This window comes from Globicephala melas, chromosome 17 (genome assembly GCF_963455315.2).
Source record: "Globicephala melas chromosome 17, mGloMel1.2, whole genome shotgun sequence".
Taxonomy (NCBI): Eukaryota; Metazoa; Chordata; class Mammalia; order Artiodactyla; family Delphinidae; genus Globicephala; species Globicephala melas.
The window spans coordinates 24,566,844-24,585,662 of record NC_083330.1 but is presented as its reverse complement, the minus strand read 5'-3'; the positions used below and the strand labels follow the sequence as shown (position 1 = coordinate 24,585,662).

At 34.6% G+C, this 18,819-nt stretch overlaps 1 protein-coding gene across 2 annotated transcripts in view; it reads left to right on the top strand.

The window, feature by feature from the left end:
• Nucleotides 1-17,361, top strand: part of SNX16 (sorting nexin 16) — a 34,784-nt gene extending 17,423 nt beyond the window's left edge. For both annotated transcript variants that reach the window (XM_030839193.2, XM_030839192.3), the window contains exons 5-8: nucleotides 11,295-11,364; nucleotides 15,312-15,448; nucleotides 15,972-16,091; nucleotides 16,891-17,361. In XM_030839193.2, coding sequence (XP_030695053.1) covers nucleotides 11,295-11,364; nucleotides 15,312-15,448; nucleotides 15,972-16,091; nucleotides 16,891-16,987 — 424 coding nt within the window. In that variant the 3' untranslated portion in view covers nucleotides 16,988-17,361. The remainder of the gene's footprint in view (nucleotides 1-11,294; nucleotides 11,365-15,311; nucleotides 15,449-15,971; nucleotides 16,092-16,890) is intronic.
• Nucleotides 17,362-18,819: the final 1,458 nt, after the last annotated feature.

The window sequence follows — 18,819 nt, the reverse complement described above, 5'->3', positions numbered from 1 at the left end:
CGGCATCACTTTTTTTTTTTTTTTTTTTTTTTTTGCGGTACACGGGCCTCTCACTGTCGTGGCCTCTCCCGTTGCGGAGCACAGTCTCCGACGCGGAGGCTCAATGGCCATGGCTCACAGGCCCAGCCGCTCCACGGCATGTGGGATCTTCCTGGACCGGGGCACGAACCCGCGTCCCCTGCATCGGCAGGCAGACTCTCAAACACTGCACCACGAGGGAAGCCCCCAGCACCACTTTTTGAAGAGCCTGTCTTTTCTCCATTGTATATCCTTGCCTCCTTTGTCACAGATTAGTTGATCATAGGTGCGTGGGTTTATCTCTGGGCTTTCTATCCTGTTCCATTGATCTATTTCTGGTTTTGTGCCAGTACCATATTGTCTTGATTACTGTAGCTTTGTAATACAGTCTGAAGTCAGGAAGTCTGATTCCTCCAGCTCCATTTTTTTCCCTCAAGACTGCTTTGGCTGTTCGGGGTCTTTTGTGTTTCCATACAAATTTTAAGATTTTTTGTTCTAGTTCTGTAAAAAATGCCATTGGTAATTTGATAGGGATTGCATTGAGTCTGTAGATTGCTTTGGGTAGTATAGTCATTTTCACAATATTGATTCTTCCAGTCCAAGAACATGGTATATCTCTCCCTCTGTTTGTATCATCTTTAATTTCTTTCAGCAGTATCTTATAATTTTCTGCATACAGAAAATTGTCTTTTGTCTTCCTAGGTAGGTTTATTCTTAGGTATTTTATTCTTTTTGTTGCAATGGTAAATGGGAGTGTTTCCATAATTTCTTTCAGATTTTTCATCATTAGTGTATAGGAATGCCAGAGATTTCTGTACATTAATTTTGTATCCTGCAACTTTACCAAATTCATCGATTAGCTCTAGTAGTTTTCTGGTAGCATCTTTAGGATTCTCTATGTATAGTATCATGTCATCTGCAAACAGTGACAGTTTTACTTCTTCTTTTCCAATTTGCTTTTACATCTTGCTGCTTAATGTGTGCTAAGCTCAGTGACTGCTTGAGATCTCTGCCCATCCCCCCTCACTTTCCTCTAATAAAGGAACTATAAGCCAGACCCCTTTCTCATCTCCAGATTCACATCTGCAGTTGCCTCCTTGACATCTCCTTCAGACAAACCTCAAACCTAGGAAAGACTTCAGTGCTTACTCTCTGACCTTTCCCCCAGTATTCAGCATCATCCTCTACCTAAAACCCACAAGTCATCTGGACACCTCCCTGCCTTTATACTTTAAACACTCCTCGAATCTGTCTACTTTTCTCCATTCCTGCCATCGCCACCTAGTCTAGCAGTTTTCTCTCACTTTAATTACTCCTTTCCCATCACTCATCTTCCTCACCGAGTTTTATTTCTATAGCCCATTGGAGCCACAGTGATCTTTTGTAATGCAGTTTAAGTCATCCTTTCTGGTCCCTGACCATCTGCTTGTCTTTCCAACTTCATGTTTTGTTATTCCTCCCTGCCCCCATTCTCTGTACATCAGCCGTCTTGGTCTTGTAATTTTTCGAAGTCGCCTGCTCCTTTGTCCCTTAGGACCTTCAATATGCTATTCCCTAGAAAGGCAACATTTCACACTACTACCCTTGCTCCCCCAGCCCTGGCCTAAAAGTCACGTTTCAACACAGACTTTTAGGTAACTGGCTCTCTGGACCAACCCCTCACCTACCACCACCACCAAAAACTAGGTCAGGTCTTTCTCAAAGTATCTTCTCTACTGGTTCTGAAAGTCAGCTTCTAATGCCCTAAGACACCCATTGCATGTAATGAATTAACTTCTCATTACATACTTCTAGGATGCTACTAGCTAAGTACCAGTCTTAAGAGAATGAGAAAATAGTCACTCACGTCATTGTCAGCAGGGTTTAATCCTGTCATGGAATCCCAGCTGAGAAAGGCTGCTTGGTACTTTACTTACACAACATCTCAGTTTGTAACTATTTCTGTGATTATTTGATTGTGTTCTCCTACCAGGCTGTAAGGTGCATACATAGTAGTAGGTCATGTGGCTGGTTTACCCACCATTCAGTGTGCAGTGCTTAGCACAATGCAACACAGAGTCCATGCTCGATAAGTACTTGTTGAATGAATGGCAGAACTGTTGATATTTGCTGTTGTACTATTTATAAGAAAAAGAGACTGAAACAAATACGACAAAACTTAGCAACTGTGTGTTCCAGCCTAGATGGTGGGAAGATGGATGCTCCCTACTTTTCTATAATTTTTTACATTTCTCCAAAGAAAAAAAAAAAGGTTAGTGTTAATTCAGATACACAAAGCAGGAATAGAAACCAACAATATCTAAAATCATAGAGAAAACCTTTGAAGAAAATATATTTTATACCATACCATAAAAGAAGACTTTTACAGCTAAGAAGTCAAAACATCATATCCCCTTTCTCTTATTCCTTATTCAGTAAACCTTTATGTCTCTGTATTGCAAATATGGTAAATTAAAATCAAATTTATTCTATAAATGACTATACTCTTTCTATTCAATGAAATATTAAATAGTATGAACCACGTTGATGAACTCATCTTGTGATTTCTTGATTTTTTTAAACGTTAAAAGTGTATCTTAGTTGAGATGTATCTTTTTTTTTTAATTATTGTTAATAGATCTGTATCTGTATGGTAAACATTCGAGATCCTGTTTCTAAAACTGCAGTCCTTAGAACAGTGATAATCATGTTCAATTTATAGATAGGTGTTTCAGGGACAGATAGATTCCTTGGTCAAGTAAGTTGGAGAAAGGTTTCATTTGACATTCCTAGAATATTAAAGGTTCTAAAAAGTGTTGCATGAAAACCTATTGTGCCTCACATTTACTTGCTTACTTATTTTTGTCATATATCTCAGACATTTAAGGACTACAAGTAAGGTAACTTAAAGAGAACTCTAAATAAGGTTTGTATACCTTGTTTGTTCTAGGGTACTATATTTTTTGCGAGTGATGAGTAGCATTTTTTATTTCACAGTTTAAGCAGTTTCTTAATAAATTACTATTTAAAACATGACTTGGCAGAGGGAAAAGTTATTAATCTGTATCCTAAGCATTTGCCCTTTATCATACTAAGAAGGGTAAAAAGGAAGCTGAGGATATACTTACTGAACTTAATTCATTTGAAGAAATTAAGCTTCTGTTTGAACAAAATAATGGAGTTTATGAAGTCCTACTTGGCATGATACAGATTATAAAATAAAAGGAATTCAGAGAAGGGGAAGATCAGTCCTGTTTGCAGTGAATCAAGCAATACTGAAGTAGGGAGTGGGGTTTGAAAACCTTGAACAATAGAGTAAGATTATGCGTGGGAGGACAAATAATTAGAAAATATCCAGAAAGTCTGAGGTTCTCAAACAGCCACTTATGAATTCTTATAAGGGAGGAAAGGATAAAGACAAAATCCCAATACTTCTTTATAAAAACATGAAACTACATATTTAAGAATCACTACTTAAAATATCAGTGAGTTTACCTTACCTATTGGTATACCTGTTAGCATCCTGTCACAGTTGGAACGGCAGCATAGAAAATTACTATCTTTATATGGCCAAGTAATTATCTGATATTAATTCTTTCTACAGTTCTTTCACTTTCCGTTTTGATTCCTTAGCAGCTCATGACACAGTTATTTGTTAACCTTCATGTGGGCTAAGAGCTTGCCAGTGCACAACTGGCAGCTCTTAATATTACAACTTCTCTAACTATAACAAAACAGAAGTGAAATAAGAACTGAAGGGATGTTAAGAATTGTTGGTTTAAATGTTTTAAGAGAATGTTATTTTCAGATGCATTTGGAGAATACAAAGTAAGAAAACAGATAAAAATGTTAATATTTTTATGATAAAGGATTTATTATTGGTTTTTGTTTGTTTGATAAATGTTTATTTAGGTCTTACTATATATAAGGTATTACAGCTACACAAAGGTGCATTAGATGCTAATCCTTTATTCAAGTAAACTGAATAGGAAGAAGACACACCCAAAAGAACTATAATGGATAGAGCTTGATGTCTTTCAGAAGAGGAAGAGAGGGAACTTTTGACTGGGAGAATTAGAGGAGGCTTCCTAGAGGGTGATATTTGAGCTGGGTTTTAAAGACTGAGTGCTATTTGAACCGACAAAGAGAAAGTAAGGAAGGACTTTCCAAATGAGAGGGAATATTATGTGAAAATGCAGAAGCAAGCAGGCCAAGTCCTATACCCGAAACAGCATGTAACTCAGCTTGTCAAGGTGAAGCATGTGTAAAGATGGATAGAGGGGGATGTTCTCATATTGCATAATCTGTTATAGTTAAAATTTAGCTATTTATTCTTTTATTCTGGTTTGTGTTACTTTGAAATAATTACATCATTTAATCAGCACACCAAATATCTTACTATTCTCTGTTTTCAGAATTACTACACATATATCCTGATTTACCACATTTTTCTTCTTAATTCTTTAAAATACAAGGGTTAAAATTACATATTTTTCCTTATATTAGCATTCATGTATAAGGAGTTCCATGCCAAAATTCAGTGTTCTAAATTCTACATCTGTTAAAAGAAAAAAAGTGCAGATAGATCTGGATTAACAGCAGTTCATGGTTTAAAATATATATATTGTAGTATATAGTATCCAAACATTTACATGAGGAAACAATTGAAAGAAATGAGAATTTACCCCTTGAAAAAAAAAGTACTTGGAAGGACATGATAACCATCTTCACGTCTTTGAAAGATTGTGATGGGGAAAAGAATCAAATGATATTTAGCTTTAAAACGGTGCTTCTCCAGCTATAGTGTGCGTCTCGTTCAAATGCACGTCCTGAATTAGCAAGGTCTGGATTGGAGATTCTGCATTTCTAACAGGTTTCTAGGTGATGCTGATGCTGCTGGCCTAGGGACCTCATTTTGAATAGCAAGACTAACGTGTAGAACTAGGAATAAGTGAACAGTTAGAGGAAGCCCCCATCAGCTCAGAGAAAAAAGAGCTACATGTCATTTCAAGCTGTCTGGTATAAAAATGTTCTGCCTTTTGAGAAAGTGAGTTTACCTTAAGCATCAATATTTGAAGAGACTAGGCTAGATAACTATCAGTGGTATTAAAGAAGGAATTATTTACATGGGATATATTGGATTAGATGACTTCTTAAGTCTCTTCTAGTTGTAAAATTCAATAAATCTGTAATTTTTGAACAAAAATATGTAAAGAAGCTATATTTTATACATTTTCACATCTTCTCACAGGAAATTTTATTAATGTGTAAGTTGTTTTTATATGTGAAGATACTGTCAAGAGAGGTTGGGTTAGTATTTTTATAAAAGAATTCAGTTATATATGCAATAGTTTATATAATGACAGCTCATGAGAATGAACACATTATTGCTAAGGTTGGTTGCATGATTTTTACCACAAAATATTAGTTTGGTGGACCTTCAGTTATGGACAGCTTTTTTAATGTAATAAAGCAAATATTTTGTATTCAGATACACGTAAACACTGCTGTGGCCTCTTCCTTTGCGGAGCGCAGGCTCCGGACGCGCAGGCTCAGCGGCCATGGCTCACGGGCTCAGCCGCTCCATGGCATGTGGGACCTTCCCGGACTGGGGCACGAACCCGTGTCCCCTGCATCGGCAGGCGGACTCTCAACCACTGTGCCACCAGGGAAGCCCCACGTAAACTCTTAACTAATTAAATTAGGTCTCAAAGACCTTATGCAAAATTCAGTTTTCTGGGCTTAGTAGTGAAATAATTTTAGGCAATTACTTAACTGATTTTTTTAAACGTATGCATTTATTTTTTATATATTTATTTATTTTATTTATTTACTTTTGGCTTCGTTGCTGCGTGCGGGCTTTCTCTAGCTGCGGTGAGCAGAGGCTACTCTTCGTTGCGGTGCATGGGCTTCTCATTGCTGTGGCTTGTCTTGTGGAGCACGGGCTCTAAGTGCCCCGACTTCAGTAGTTGTGACTTGCAGGTCTAGAGCGCAGGCTCAGTAGTTGTGGTGCATGGGCTTAGTTGCTCCGTGGCATGTGGGATCTTCCCGGACCAGGTCTCGAACCCGTGTCCCCTGCATTGGCAGGCGGATTCTTAACCACTGCGCCACCAGGGAAGCCCTACTTAACTGATTTTAATTAGTGTTTCCAATTAGAAAATGAAGTAATTGGACTAAATGTTCTCTAAAAATCCACTTTCAGCTCTAAGTTTCTCATATGCTATTCCTTTCATTGTGCTTCTTTATAAATCTTGAAGGAGTACCATCAGAAACAGCCAGATTCTAACCGTCTTTTAACTCTTAAGACTTTTGGTCTTACATGTTGCTGTCCTAAGCTTAGTCCCTCGTCAAAGTAGGCATATCTGTTAAAAACTAAATTCCATCTCAAATTTGAGAGTGTGCTGTATTATTTATCTACAACAGTAGATAGAAATTTATTCTGACGCTCTTCATAATTTCATTAATTTTTTAAGAGCAATTAGCATAGCTCTTACAAATAAATTCATTATTTTTTGAATACTTATTCTGTGCTATGCTAATTTATTCAGATTCTGTACAGCCCTGGAACTTGTCATCTACTTTTTGTTGAAGCAGACTGCTTGGTAAACAGAAAATACTAATAATACAGTGTAGTAAGTCCTATGAAAGGGATCTCTTCAAGGTGGTGTAGTAATGCATATAAGAGTACTGAACTGAGTAGAGTGTAGGGGAGGGGGATTTAGTCAGAGAAGATTCTATGAGGAGATAATAGATGAGCTAAGTCATGAATGTGAAGTCTGAGTCAGCCAGCTGAAGGTGGGAAGGATGGGCCAGGGTGATAGCAGCAAGCATGAAACAACATGATAGGCATGAGGAAGTACTATTGCTGAAGTGTCAAATAAGAAAGGCAGTAAAAGCTTGAATGTACACAGGTGCTTTATGCCAACACCAAGACCTTGGCTTTGTTCCCTCTTGTTAGAGGAGGCATAGATGGGTTTCAAGCTGAGTTGGACATAAAACGTTTGCTTTTGAAGTATTTTTGTATTAGAAGGAATAAAACTGAATGTAGGGACACAAGTGGACTAAAAGTAACTAGGTGAGAGATAACCAAGATATAAACTAGGCCCACAGCCTTGCCTGCATATCCAGCACAGGAGGGTAAATGTGAGCCCTTCAGCTTCACACCCAGCAGCCCATCTCCCTCACCATGACCCTCACTGTCACCAACCTTGATCCCTGAGTCCCTATCCTCGGGGTTGTATTTAATGTCATATTTTTGTTATTTTCTTTTTACTGGTAGAGAATAACTGAAGAGAAATAGTAACTGATAAAACATTTCTATCTGAAATCCCTCAATTAATATTTTCATGCAGTGACTTTTTGTGCTTAATTTGGTTTTGACAGAAGAAGTATCTAGTATTTCTAGTACTTTTTTACTTAGTTCTTTATAGACCTTTTAATGAATTGTAAGCATTAGTTTTAGCTTTTTTTAATATAAATTTTGAGATAAAGAGCTCATTTAGCTATTAAATTACTGGTCTTTTTAAAAAAATTGTGGAATGTAAACAAATACATACCCATGAAAGAAAAAAAGGAAGGTATATTATGAAGTAAAAGGTGAAGATTCACTGGATGAAGTAGTTTTTTAAGAAGTTTGAAAATTACAGTAAAACTCTTTTAAAGGAGACTTTTTCAAGAGACTCAAAGGAAGAGTTTAAGATATCGGGCAAATTTGCTCTGAGGAAAACAATGCTGAAGGGTACCATCTCTGGTTTCCTTATATTCAGGCAAGTTAAGTCAACTGATCACAATTTTAAAATAGAGATTTCCCAACCACACTAAGAAGTTACTCTACGTGATAAACAGAAAGATAGTCTTTCCATACCTTTCAATTCCAGATTGTTGGATTTTCTCTTAGATAGGTTTCTCTCCTAATTCTGATGTTTTTCTTACCTTCATTATCATGGTCAAATGGAAACAAAAGTATTAAAGATCAAATACAGAAGAGAGATTGGGGGTTGTATTGAACCTATCAGTGAACAAGTAAATAAATAATAATTTTTTAAATTGACTTCTATTTAATCCATAGACCATTTAATAATATAGACTTTTTGGTACTTATACTTTAATTGAATTTACTTGATTTGTTTATAAATTATACATTGATAATATATAAGAAATCACTGAGCAGAGCCGTGGCACACATAGGCAGTCAAATATTTATCAAATCTAAATAAAGTTCTCTAGTCAGTGATCCGCAAGGAGGGGTAATGGCTTCCTTTTCTACGGGGGGAGAAAAGGTACCTGAATTTTTGAGAAAGAAATTCTTTTCTCAAACACTACCATCTGCCAGACATTCTTGTGTGTCCCTTTCCTTGGATGGGAAAAGAGTTTAAGAGTATTAACTTTCTTCCTCCATCAACTGAGTCCTATTGAAACAGAAGAAATGTATTGAACCCCTGAAAAAAGTGTTTTGTCAATCACAGTTGTAGTGCCAGTTTTAAATTTCACTCTTATGCTACAGATTAAACAAAATAGAGCATGGAATATAACCTTGGAACTGTAGTGAAAAAAAATTTAGAGAATCCATTGGATTTCATTTGCGTAGAACTCTAGTGAGCCATAAATCATAAAGATTTTTAGGGCAGGAGAATGAAATGGAATAACTACTCTAAAAAAAAATTCCTACAACTAGGTACATTGTCAACATCACTGTGGATCTTGGGCTGAATTTCTGCTTTAAACCAAAGGTATAAAAAGAAATACATATATCCCTTTACCCCCTTTTTCTTTCCTAGCAGTAGCATTCCAATAATTAGAGTAATGGTGAACATAAAAATGTTACTAAAGAATGAGGAAATCTGAGTATAAACTTATAAGAAATAATGTCACACATTAAGTTGTCATACACTGAAAGTATTAAAAAGACTCTTCCATAAACTTCTTAGCACTTTCCTTTTCATCCTTAAAGGCTGTTCTCTCAGCGTTTCATCCAAACTTTTTTTTTTTTTTTTTTTTTTTTAATTGCTGTACGCGGGTGTCTCACTGCTGTGGCCTCTCCCGTTGTGGAGCATAGGCTCCGGATGCACAGGCTCAGCGGCCATGGCTCACGGGCCTAGCCGCTCCACGGCATGTGGGATCTTCCCAGACCAGGGCACGAACCCGTGTCCCCTGCGTCGGCAGGCGGACTCTCAACCACTGCGCCACCAGGGAAGCCCCCATCCAAACTTTTGGCCTGTCAATCCCAAGATCAGTTTATTTCTTGTGCCTCATTCTGCCTAATAGTTTTTTCCGATATACACAGTGGGTGGATAGAAAGTATAATATCTAAACCAAAAGAACGTGTGGTGGTCCTGTTCTTCTCTATACTGTTAGACCAACTGCAGTATTCTAGAGACTTTGATTAAAGAAAGATACAGAGAAATTGAATGTGGTCAGAAAGAAGTGATCAGCAAGGGGAAAGAATCCAAATGAACCAAAACATAAGAGAAAAGAGTTTAAAGGTAGAAAAAGGCACATATTTCTACTCAGAAGACAGATTTAAGGTCTAGCTCTACCACTTGCACTGATGACCTTGGGTGGGTCATTTTACCTCTCTGAACTTTATTATCACTTGTACAATGGAGGTATAATGCCTATCCTCACCTCACATGATTGTTGTGGAAATTGAATAAAGTAGGGTATGTGAAAACCCTGTGTGTGTAATGTACTTTGAAAATGTTAGAAATGGTAACCATGTGAGGTGATAGATATGTTAAGTAGTTTGATTGTACTTCATATTTCATAATGTATGTATATATCGAGTCAAGTTATATAACTTAAATATATATAATTTTTAATTGTCAATTATAGTTCAGTAAAACTGGAAAAAATGTTGGCTCCATGAATGCAGAAGACCATATAGTCTTTAAGTACTCACTAAATTTTGTTACATGAAAAAAGAAAAGGAAATGTTAGTGTGTTAGTATTGCTTGCTAGAGGTATAAGGTTAGAGTAAACATAACATTCTTGACATATTTTTAGGGTTATCATGTGAAAGAAGACTTAGACTTACCTGGAAGGGCCCCAGAAAGCCAAACTAAGACTCATGAATAGAAGCTTCAGGGAGAAAAATCCAGCTCAGTGAAGAAATAATTTTCTAGTTTTCTGTGTTATTCAAACTTAGGATGGCTTATTTTGATGGTTTATTTTAAGAGACAGTTATAGTCCCTATTTCTGGAGGTGTGTAGACATATTCTTGGCTGAACATATAAAGGGGATAATATAAGCAGCATACTATGGATAGTTCAACTAGATCACATTTACGATCCCTTCCATCTCTGTTATTTCATGATTATGAATACTCAAGTTTTATCTCAGTTTCCCTGAGTGTATGTTTTTTATTATCTATATTATCAAGATTTTATAATCCAGAAACTTGCTCCTCTTTTTTCTATTTTTGGGATCTTCTGGATTACTTTCTTAACACCACTTCTCTATTTCATTTTTTCCTTTGGAATGATTTTACTAAAGATCCCATTTATCTCTTTATCACCACCCCCTTCATCATCATCCTTTAAGTCTCCACATTTTTGTTTTAACATACATATAGAGCTGTCCCTCAATCCAAGATTACTTTTTAGAAAGAGGAGTATTTTGTAACAAGGAAGTTCAGGTTTCTACCTTCTTAACCTGTTTCTGGTAATTGAAAAGTATAAGTATAACAATATCATATTATTTCATTATTTTGAACTTTATGGTAATTCAGAAATGGGAGAATCAGAATTCTTTCTCTTGAATTCTCTAGGGAAAACATTTAAGTGAATTAATATAATAAACATGATTGTAAGAAAAATCTTTAACTTGTTTCATAGTAAATACTTTAGTTACTTTAGAATCATCTCCTGAAGAAGAAACAAATGAAGTATGAATTAGAACTTGTATTTCTTCATAAAAAGATAATGACGTTTTTAGACTAGTTCAAATTAATATTTCTTTGAAAATAATACTGTCTTTTCACCATTTACGTTGGTTTCCTGTACCATTTCTGATTTATGTTTTATGTCGTGTAGTTTTTATGTAACATAAATTCACAATCTTTTTATGTTCATAAGATCATAGAAATAACCTAAAATCTTTGTATCTTCTATAGATTTTATATTTGTATTTTGTTACTTGTGTGAAAACGCATACGCCATCTTGCTTATTTTCATTTATCAGCAGAACCAACTTGCTTAAAACACTATAGCTAGCTTCAGAGTAACTTTTGCTTTCTGCTATCTTGCTCTCTTTTGTAAACTTACTTGTATCCCAGCTAATTTTTTTTTTTCCTTTGAAAGCCTTGCAGTGAGAGAATTTCTTTGTCTGGATGATCCACCAGGTCCATTTGATAGCCTAGAAGAAAGCAGGGTAAGTGCTGTATTATATATCACATGAAAAGAGGAACAAATAATACCGTACAATAACTACATTGTTTCTTGAATGGAACAGCAAACAGCAAAGTTATAATTTCGGACTATGGTAGTTTTGCACAGAAAGCTTTTAATGTTTGAGTCAAAGCTTTCTTTCATTGAAATACATGAACATAATTCAGTGAAAAAATAAAAATTCGTACATGTCCTATAGTCTATGAAGCCCTAAAATTAAATTCTACATTTATTCTCTTTATTTATACCGTTTCAGAAAAAAGAAGATTACTTGGAAATTTATTTTACATTTAAAAGTAACATTTGCATGCTGAGTTTTCTTCCATCTAAGTATCAAAGTAAAGAACCTACAGTTAAAATCAAATTAAAAAACTAATCTTCAGAAGTAGAAGTTATTGTCTTGTTATCAATTCAGCTCAAGCTTAAGGCTACTCAAATTACACTACTTGACGTGTTAAAGTAGCCTACTTCTTGAAGCAATTGGCTAGATTCACAGACAGATTTGGTAATAATAGATTAGCTAGGATTTATGCAAGTTTTTCTTCCAAATGTTTAATAGTGTTTAAATGGAACAGATTTAATTGGTAGATTTGTAATGTTTTCAGTTAAACTGAGTCAGTTCTTTGTGTTAGAGGAATGCCATAGCTTTTTTTTAAACAGCTTTATTGAAGTAAAACTTTCATCCATAAAATTTGCTATTTGCTATTCCATTGTAAATGTACAATTTAATAACTTTTTAGTAAATTTGTAGAGTTGTGTCTCCATTACCATAATCCAGTTTTAGAAAATTCCATCACCTCAAAAAAAATTCTACAAGCCATTTTGCAGCCATTCCACACTCCCAGCCCCAGACAACTACTGATCTGCTCTCAGTCTCTGCAAATGTGTCTTTTCTGGATATTTCATATAAATAGAATCACACTGTGTGTGTGTATATATAATGTGCATATAAGTGTATATGTGTGCCTATATATATATAATCTCATATATACAATATGCATAATATTGTATATGCATAATATATACAATATGCAATAGTATACAGTATATATAATCTTTTCATCTAGTTTTGTTCACTTAGCATAATGTTTTTGAGCATCATCCATGTTATAGTCTCTCTCAGTATTTCATTACTTTTATTATTGAATGGTTTTCTGTTGCGCACATATACCACATTTTGTTTATCCAGTCAACAGCTGAGGGATATTTGGATTGTTTCCAGTTTTGTGTTATTATGAATAATGCTGCTATGAACAATTTCAGAGAAGGTTTTTTGTGGACATATGTTTTCATCTCTCTTGGGTTGATCCCTAAGAGTAGAATGTTTAGTTATATGGTAAATTATGTTTAACTTTTTTAAGAGACTTACAAGGAGTTTTCCCAAGTGGCTATGCCATTTTACATTCCCACAAGTAGTGTATGAGAGTTCTAGTTTCTCCATGTCCTCACAAACATTTGATATTATCTGTCTGTTGGATTATGGCCATTCTTGTAGGTGTGATATGGTATTTCATTATAGTTTTAATTTGTATATCCGTAATGATTTTTATGTTAATCGCTTTTTCATGTGCTTTTTTGCCATTTGTATGTTTTCTTTGATGAATTGTCTGTTTGAGCCTTTGGCTTATTTTTTTAGTTGGGTTGTTTGTCTTATTGATTTGTAAGAATTCATTATTTTGAATACAGGTCCTTTATCAAATATATGATTTGCAAATATTTTCTCATTGTATGTGTCTTTTTACCTTCTTAATGGTATCTTTTGAAGTGCTAATGTTTTTAATTATAATGAAGGTCATTTTATCATATCCTTTATGGCTTATGCTTTTGGTATTGTATCATAAGAACTCTGCCTAACACAGGGCCACCAGGATTTTCTCCTACTTTTTTTTCTAGAAGTTTTATAGTTTTAACTCTTACATCCATACTGAGCTAATTTTGTATAAGGTGTGAAGTGAGGACCTTAAGTTTCTATAGATACTAAAATGTGTCAGTACCCTGTGTTGAATTGTATTGGCACCTTTATCAAAAGTCAGATGAACATGAAAGGAAGGGTTTGCTTCTGCACTCTTCTCTTTCAGTGATCACATTACCTAGCCTTATACTGCACAGTAGAAATTAGTATAGAGAGTAGATGAGTATAGCGAGATGTTGATGAGGCAGTGGGGGAGGAGGAGAAGGGGAAGGTGGAAAAGACTGGGTTACCTGGGGCATAGAAAGTAGCGAAATGCAGTGATCTAAGATGTTTGCCTGGTGGCTTTGATGATGAGGTGGTAGTGCAGATGTACCGTTGGGAGTGCATTTTGACTTACCATTGGTACATACAATTGAAGGGGACCAGTAGGCATATGAATGATATCTATGTACTCAGGTAAGGTCTGGGCTGGAGATGAACAGAAAAAAAAATTGGAAGTCGATAGCAAATAGTATAGGTTATAGTTGAAGTGATAACAGTAATTGCCCAAGGATGAAATATAGAGCAAGAGAATATATAATCAAGGACAAAACTCTGATGAATGCCCACATGCAAAGAACAAGTAGGAATCTAAGAAGTAACTGTAAAATTAGGGGAACCAGGAAGTTTCACAGAGCACAATAAAAGAGGATTCCATTAATTTTTTTTTTTTTTACTTTTTAAGTCAGTAGTGACATGCTATGAAGTTGAGAAAAACAGTACTTTGGATTTGACAGAAGTCATTCTTAGCATTTGCCTGGGTATAATTAGTAGAGAAAAGCGAGTAAAACTCCTAATGATTTTAGCCATGAATGAGGAAGCTAAATTTGGATGATAAAAACTTCTTTCCTGGAAATCTTTTTTATTTTGAAAAGAACAAGATGAGTTAGTAGCTAGAGAGACTCCTATCAAGGGACCGGTGGATATGACTTTGTTTTTATGTGGAGAGATTTTTAGGTTTGCTGAATCAACTTCAGTCAACTTGATTAAATAAATCTAAGGGCCAAAAGAGAGGGAAAGGTTGAAAATTTAAGAGAGAGTGTATGGGATAGGGCAGGCTTCCAAAGGAGATTGGGCTTAAATTGAAGAGACACATATTCTTGAGGACAAGAACGGAATGCAAATGTAGTTAGGATTCTGGGAGAGTAACTTTTTTTTTTTCTGGTATAGGAATAAAGATCATCTGCTGGGCTTGGGCTCACCAGTAGTAACATATTGTAGGGGATTTGCCAGGGGTGAAGGTTTAACGTAGTCACAAAGGAGACAGGGAATGATAGATAATGATAGATAACTAGGAACAATTAAAAGCAACACTGAAAGCCTCATCAAGGTAAGTGACCCAGATTTTTTTCATGACATCATTCTTCATGGCAGTATGATTTTGTTTTAATCTATTTCAATAGTGTTTAGCTTCCTGGGTATAAAGGATAGAATGTCTTTGAGTGAATATAGTAAAAGGAGAAGCAAGGGAAAATAATATTGAAAGCACTATGAAGGAAATCGTTATTATAGGATGTGTCTTCTGAGCTAATACAAATGGAATCAATAGCCACAGTTTTCTTTTTTTAATTTTTTTTCTTTAAAGTATAATCATCTAGGACTGGGCAAAAACAGGCTAAGGAGAATAGAAGCTAAAACAGTGATTATTAGTAATTTTTTTTCCCAGTTATACACTAGAGAGATATCACATATTCATTTCAGGCACCCTAGCTTACTACTTAATAATTCTCAAGAAAAGGGACTTGTATTTATTTATAAGTTCCCCAGTACTTATTTATAAGTTCCCCAGTAGGTACTAAGGTAGCAGAGACCTAAAAAGATGAGGGTGGAGAACAAATCATCTGGTTTGTATACACATTATTTTGGTTACCTATGTTCTTTGACTCTTCAGTTATGCCCTTGAGAAAGGTACTGCATAAGTAATTAATGTTATTCTCTTTCTGCATGTGTTTTTTATTTGCTGTTTGTTTGTTTTTAAGGCTTTCTGTGAAACTTTAGAAGAGACAAACTACCGTTTTCAAAAAGAACTACTTGAAAAACAAAAAGAGTTGGAATCACTGAAGAAACTGCTCTGTGAGAAGCAACTTCTTATAGACACTCTAGAAAACAGAATCAGGTATGTTGTGATGCTTGCATTGTCAGTCTAATTCAGCTCGATACTCTGGGCTAAATGCCCTTTGTACGTTACAATTTAGGAAATTTCTGACTCCAAAAGTCTTAGACTCATGGTGTACATCTTTGTAGATTGGGAAAATTGTCTGTTGTTTGCTTATTTATTTAGAAGCCTGAAAATTTGAAGGACGGGAAATATCAGGAAAATAAAGCTCTAGTTGTTCACCAAGACAAACATTATTTTAACCTATTTAAATAGTATCTTTGTTTCTAGGCATTTATGCCAGCTTTTCACATGTGAAAGTTCTAGTTTGCCTTCTTGTCAGCATATATCGAATTGATGTTAAAATCATTTTAAATTAATCATAAGTACTGATTTCACTGTTGACACCCAGAGTCAACAGTTTATTAGGTATATGACTACACTTAGAACAGCTGAAGGCTACTAAAGCTACATGCATTCAGAACAATAAATATATACCTATTTTATTCATAGAAAATAACTTGTTGCTATACTTTACCTTTAGGAACTTATGTTTGGAACCTGAAGAATCACTGATCGTGTCAGGAACAGAAGGTGGACAGATCCTAAAGGTGGAGTCCTCTGCACTTGAGGTTGATCAAGATGTCTTAGATGAAGAATCTAGGTATATAATGTTTGGTTTATTATAGCCTAATCATCTGAATAATTGGAGAGAAACAGTCATAATACTCTGTAGAGCATGTTTTTATGAACTCAGTGTTATTATATCATGAATCTGATGAGCAAACAGAGGAAGACTATAGATATTCTAGGCTGTCCCTAAAAATGAATCTTTGTCATCCAGCCTATAAATTTCATTACTTATTTTGAAGATACGTCTGAATTAACTGGGCTGTGACTCAGTTAATTCATTAATTTTGTAGTCTTGACAGATTACTTTAATCTCTTTCAATGTCAGTCTTTTCCATGCAAAAAGTGGGACACTGTAATAGCAACCACCCTGTCTACCTAATAGGAATGATGGAAAGATGGTATATTTGAACACACAAAGAATTTTTATTACATATAAATCCAAGGTCACCATTAATACATTAGTGATAGTGGTTAAGCTATAATTATGAGAACAAATTTTCTGTTGGTTAAAGGTCATTACAAACTAGATTTTTATTGAAAAGTGGTAGTTCAGAGAGCTGAGAGAGTTAAAAATATAAACTAGATTTTTATTGAAAAGTGGTAGTTCAGAGAGCTGAAAGAGTTAAAAATATATCTCCAAAGGTGTTATCTGGCAATGACAACTTTAAAATATTAAATTTCTGATTGAATATTTAAGTGTTCCTTTTCATTAAATATTTTTCCATTAAATATTTAAATATTCTTTACATGACTTAAAAAATGTTTACAGTAATAGTGAAGTGAAATAGCATGCATCCAGTCTCTTCATTGTGTTTCTCTTTTTTTTTCAGAGCTGATAATAAGCAATGCTCAAGTTTTAGTGAACCTGAAAATTCCACATCAGACATAGAAGTAGCAGAAGTGGCATATAATGCGGAAGACGACTAATGCATCTCAAATGGTTCCTTCCATTTTTACGTTCCTGCAAATTTAGAATAGAGTGGCAGATATTTAAAAAGAAAAAAAGAGACTGAAGCATTTACAGAAAACAGCAAGATTGCACATGTATAAAGTTTACATAAAGAAAAATTTAAGTTATTGGTATAGGAAATATATTCACTGTTGCTTTACATTGTCTTTTAGCCAAACTTTGTATTTAACACACTAAAAAAAATCTGGAGTTCTGTCATCAAGGCCCACATCCTTAAATACTGTGCATAAATTATTTTGTTGTTTTGCCAATATATTGCTCCAGACTAACGTGGGTGTGCACACTTTGTGTGTGTGTGTGTGTGTGTGTGTGTGTGTGTGTGTGTGTGTGTGTTTAAATCACCAGTTACATTAGTTAAGTGGACATAAATTGCATGTTGCTGTCTGTTATATACTTCTTGTGTCTCAGACATGATATATTTTCATTAATGGTTTAAATAAGTGGTAGAGATGAATTGAGTTTTAAATGTTGACATGTTTATCATCTCTAAATAAAAGTTGCTTATTTGGAATGTTACTATTTAAAAGAAGAAAACTTTCTAGTACCAAAGGAAAACTCTTTGAAAGAGCTGTAATAACATAGCTAAAGTGATAAAATAGCCTTGATTTTAAAAGCAAATTCGCTAATATCAAAATACTATAATAAATGTTGTACCAGTGTATTATATGTTATACTTGTATATTTTCCACATAATCTTTATCTTAAATCTCTACCTATAGAATCAGTGGGTTTGCCTTTGTCAGAACACTACCTCTTTTTGCTAATCAAGGCATACTCTTTAAAAAATACAGATTGTAAGCAAATAGGCAGTTATACAAAAAAATAAAAGAGAAAAAGCCATATATCCTACAAAGTTCCTATGTCAGCTCCTGGCATTGCATTTTTATTTCTGTATATGTGAATATGTTGCTATAATGTATTGATGCTGATTTTCTTCTTAATATATTTAGCCAAGTGATGCACTTTATGACAATTAAACTCTTTTGTGCCAAGTTTAATTGGTGAATTTCTTTAGTAAGTGGAGTTAGGAAAAAGAATTATGTAGTGCCTTCACTATTTCACTCTTTACAGAAGTCTCCTAGAGTCTTTGAGTCCGCGTTATGAAAACAATGTTTATCTCAGCTTTGCATATAGTTGTTGAAAGTGCCTTGTTTCATTTTTATAGTATGAAGTTATTTATTTTATATTTCTATTGTTTTGCATATTGCTGTTAATAAGCACTGTAATCATGCTGGCATTTTGAAATCCCAGTTGGTATATTGAACTGCGTATGCTTTCTAAAAACTGAAGGAAACTTATTGGGGAAAGAATAACAGTCTCCGTGTTTTTCTTTCACTAGCTAAAAGCTTATCAGTATCTTGATGTACATATTAAGATGTGGTTGTTTAAAATTCTACGGACATAGATTAATAGATACAGTGGCTGTTGTCAACCTTTGATCTAAAAAGGAGACTGCTTTTTACCAAAGTACCAAAATTTTTTAAAGTCTTCATCAAAATGGACAGGTATGCTCTATCTCAATATTTTCCACAAACTATATTTGAAATGTGTGTGCTGTCCAGGGAGACCGAAAGAGTATAATAAAATGGTCTACTTGTTCATTTCAAAATATTATTCTAGGCTTTAAAAGGTTTAAAAAGAACAATCATTTAAATTAATCAATATAATTTTTAGTCTAATAAAACAAGATGATAAATTCCAGATATTATAGTGCTACATACATGTCTGTCTTAAAGTGAACCATACACTTTCAAAATCTGGCCTTTCAGAAGACTGTATTTAAAACTTT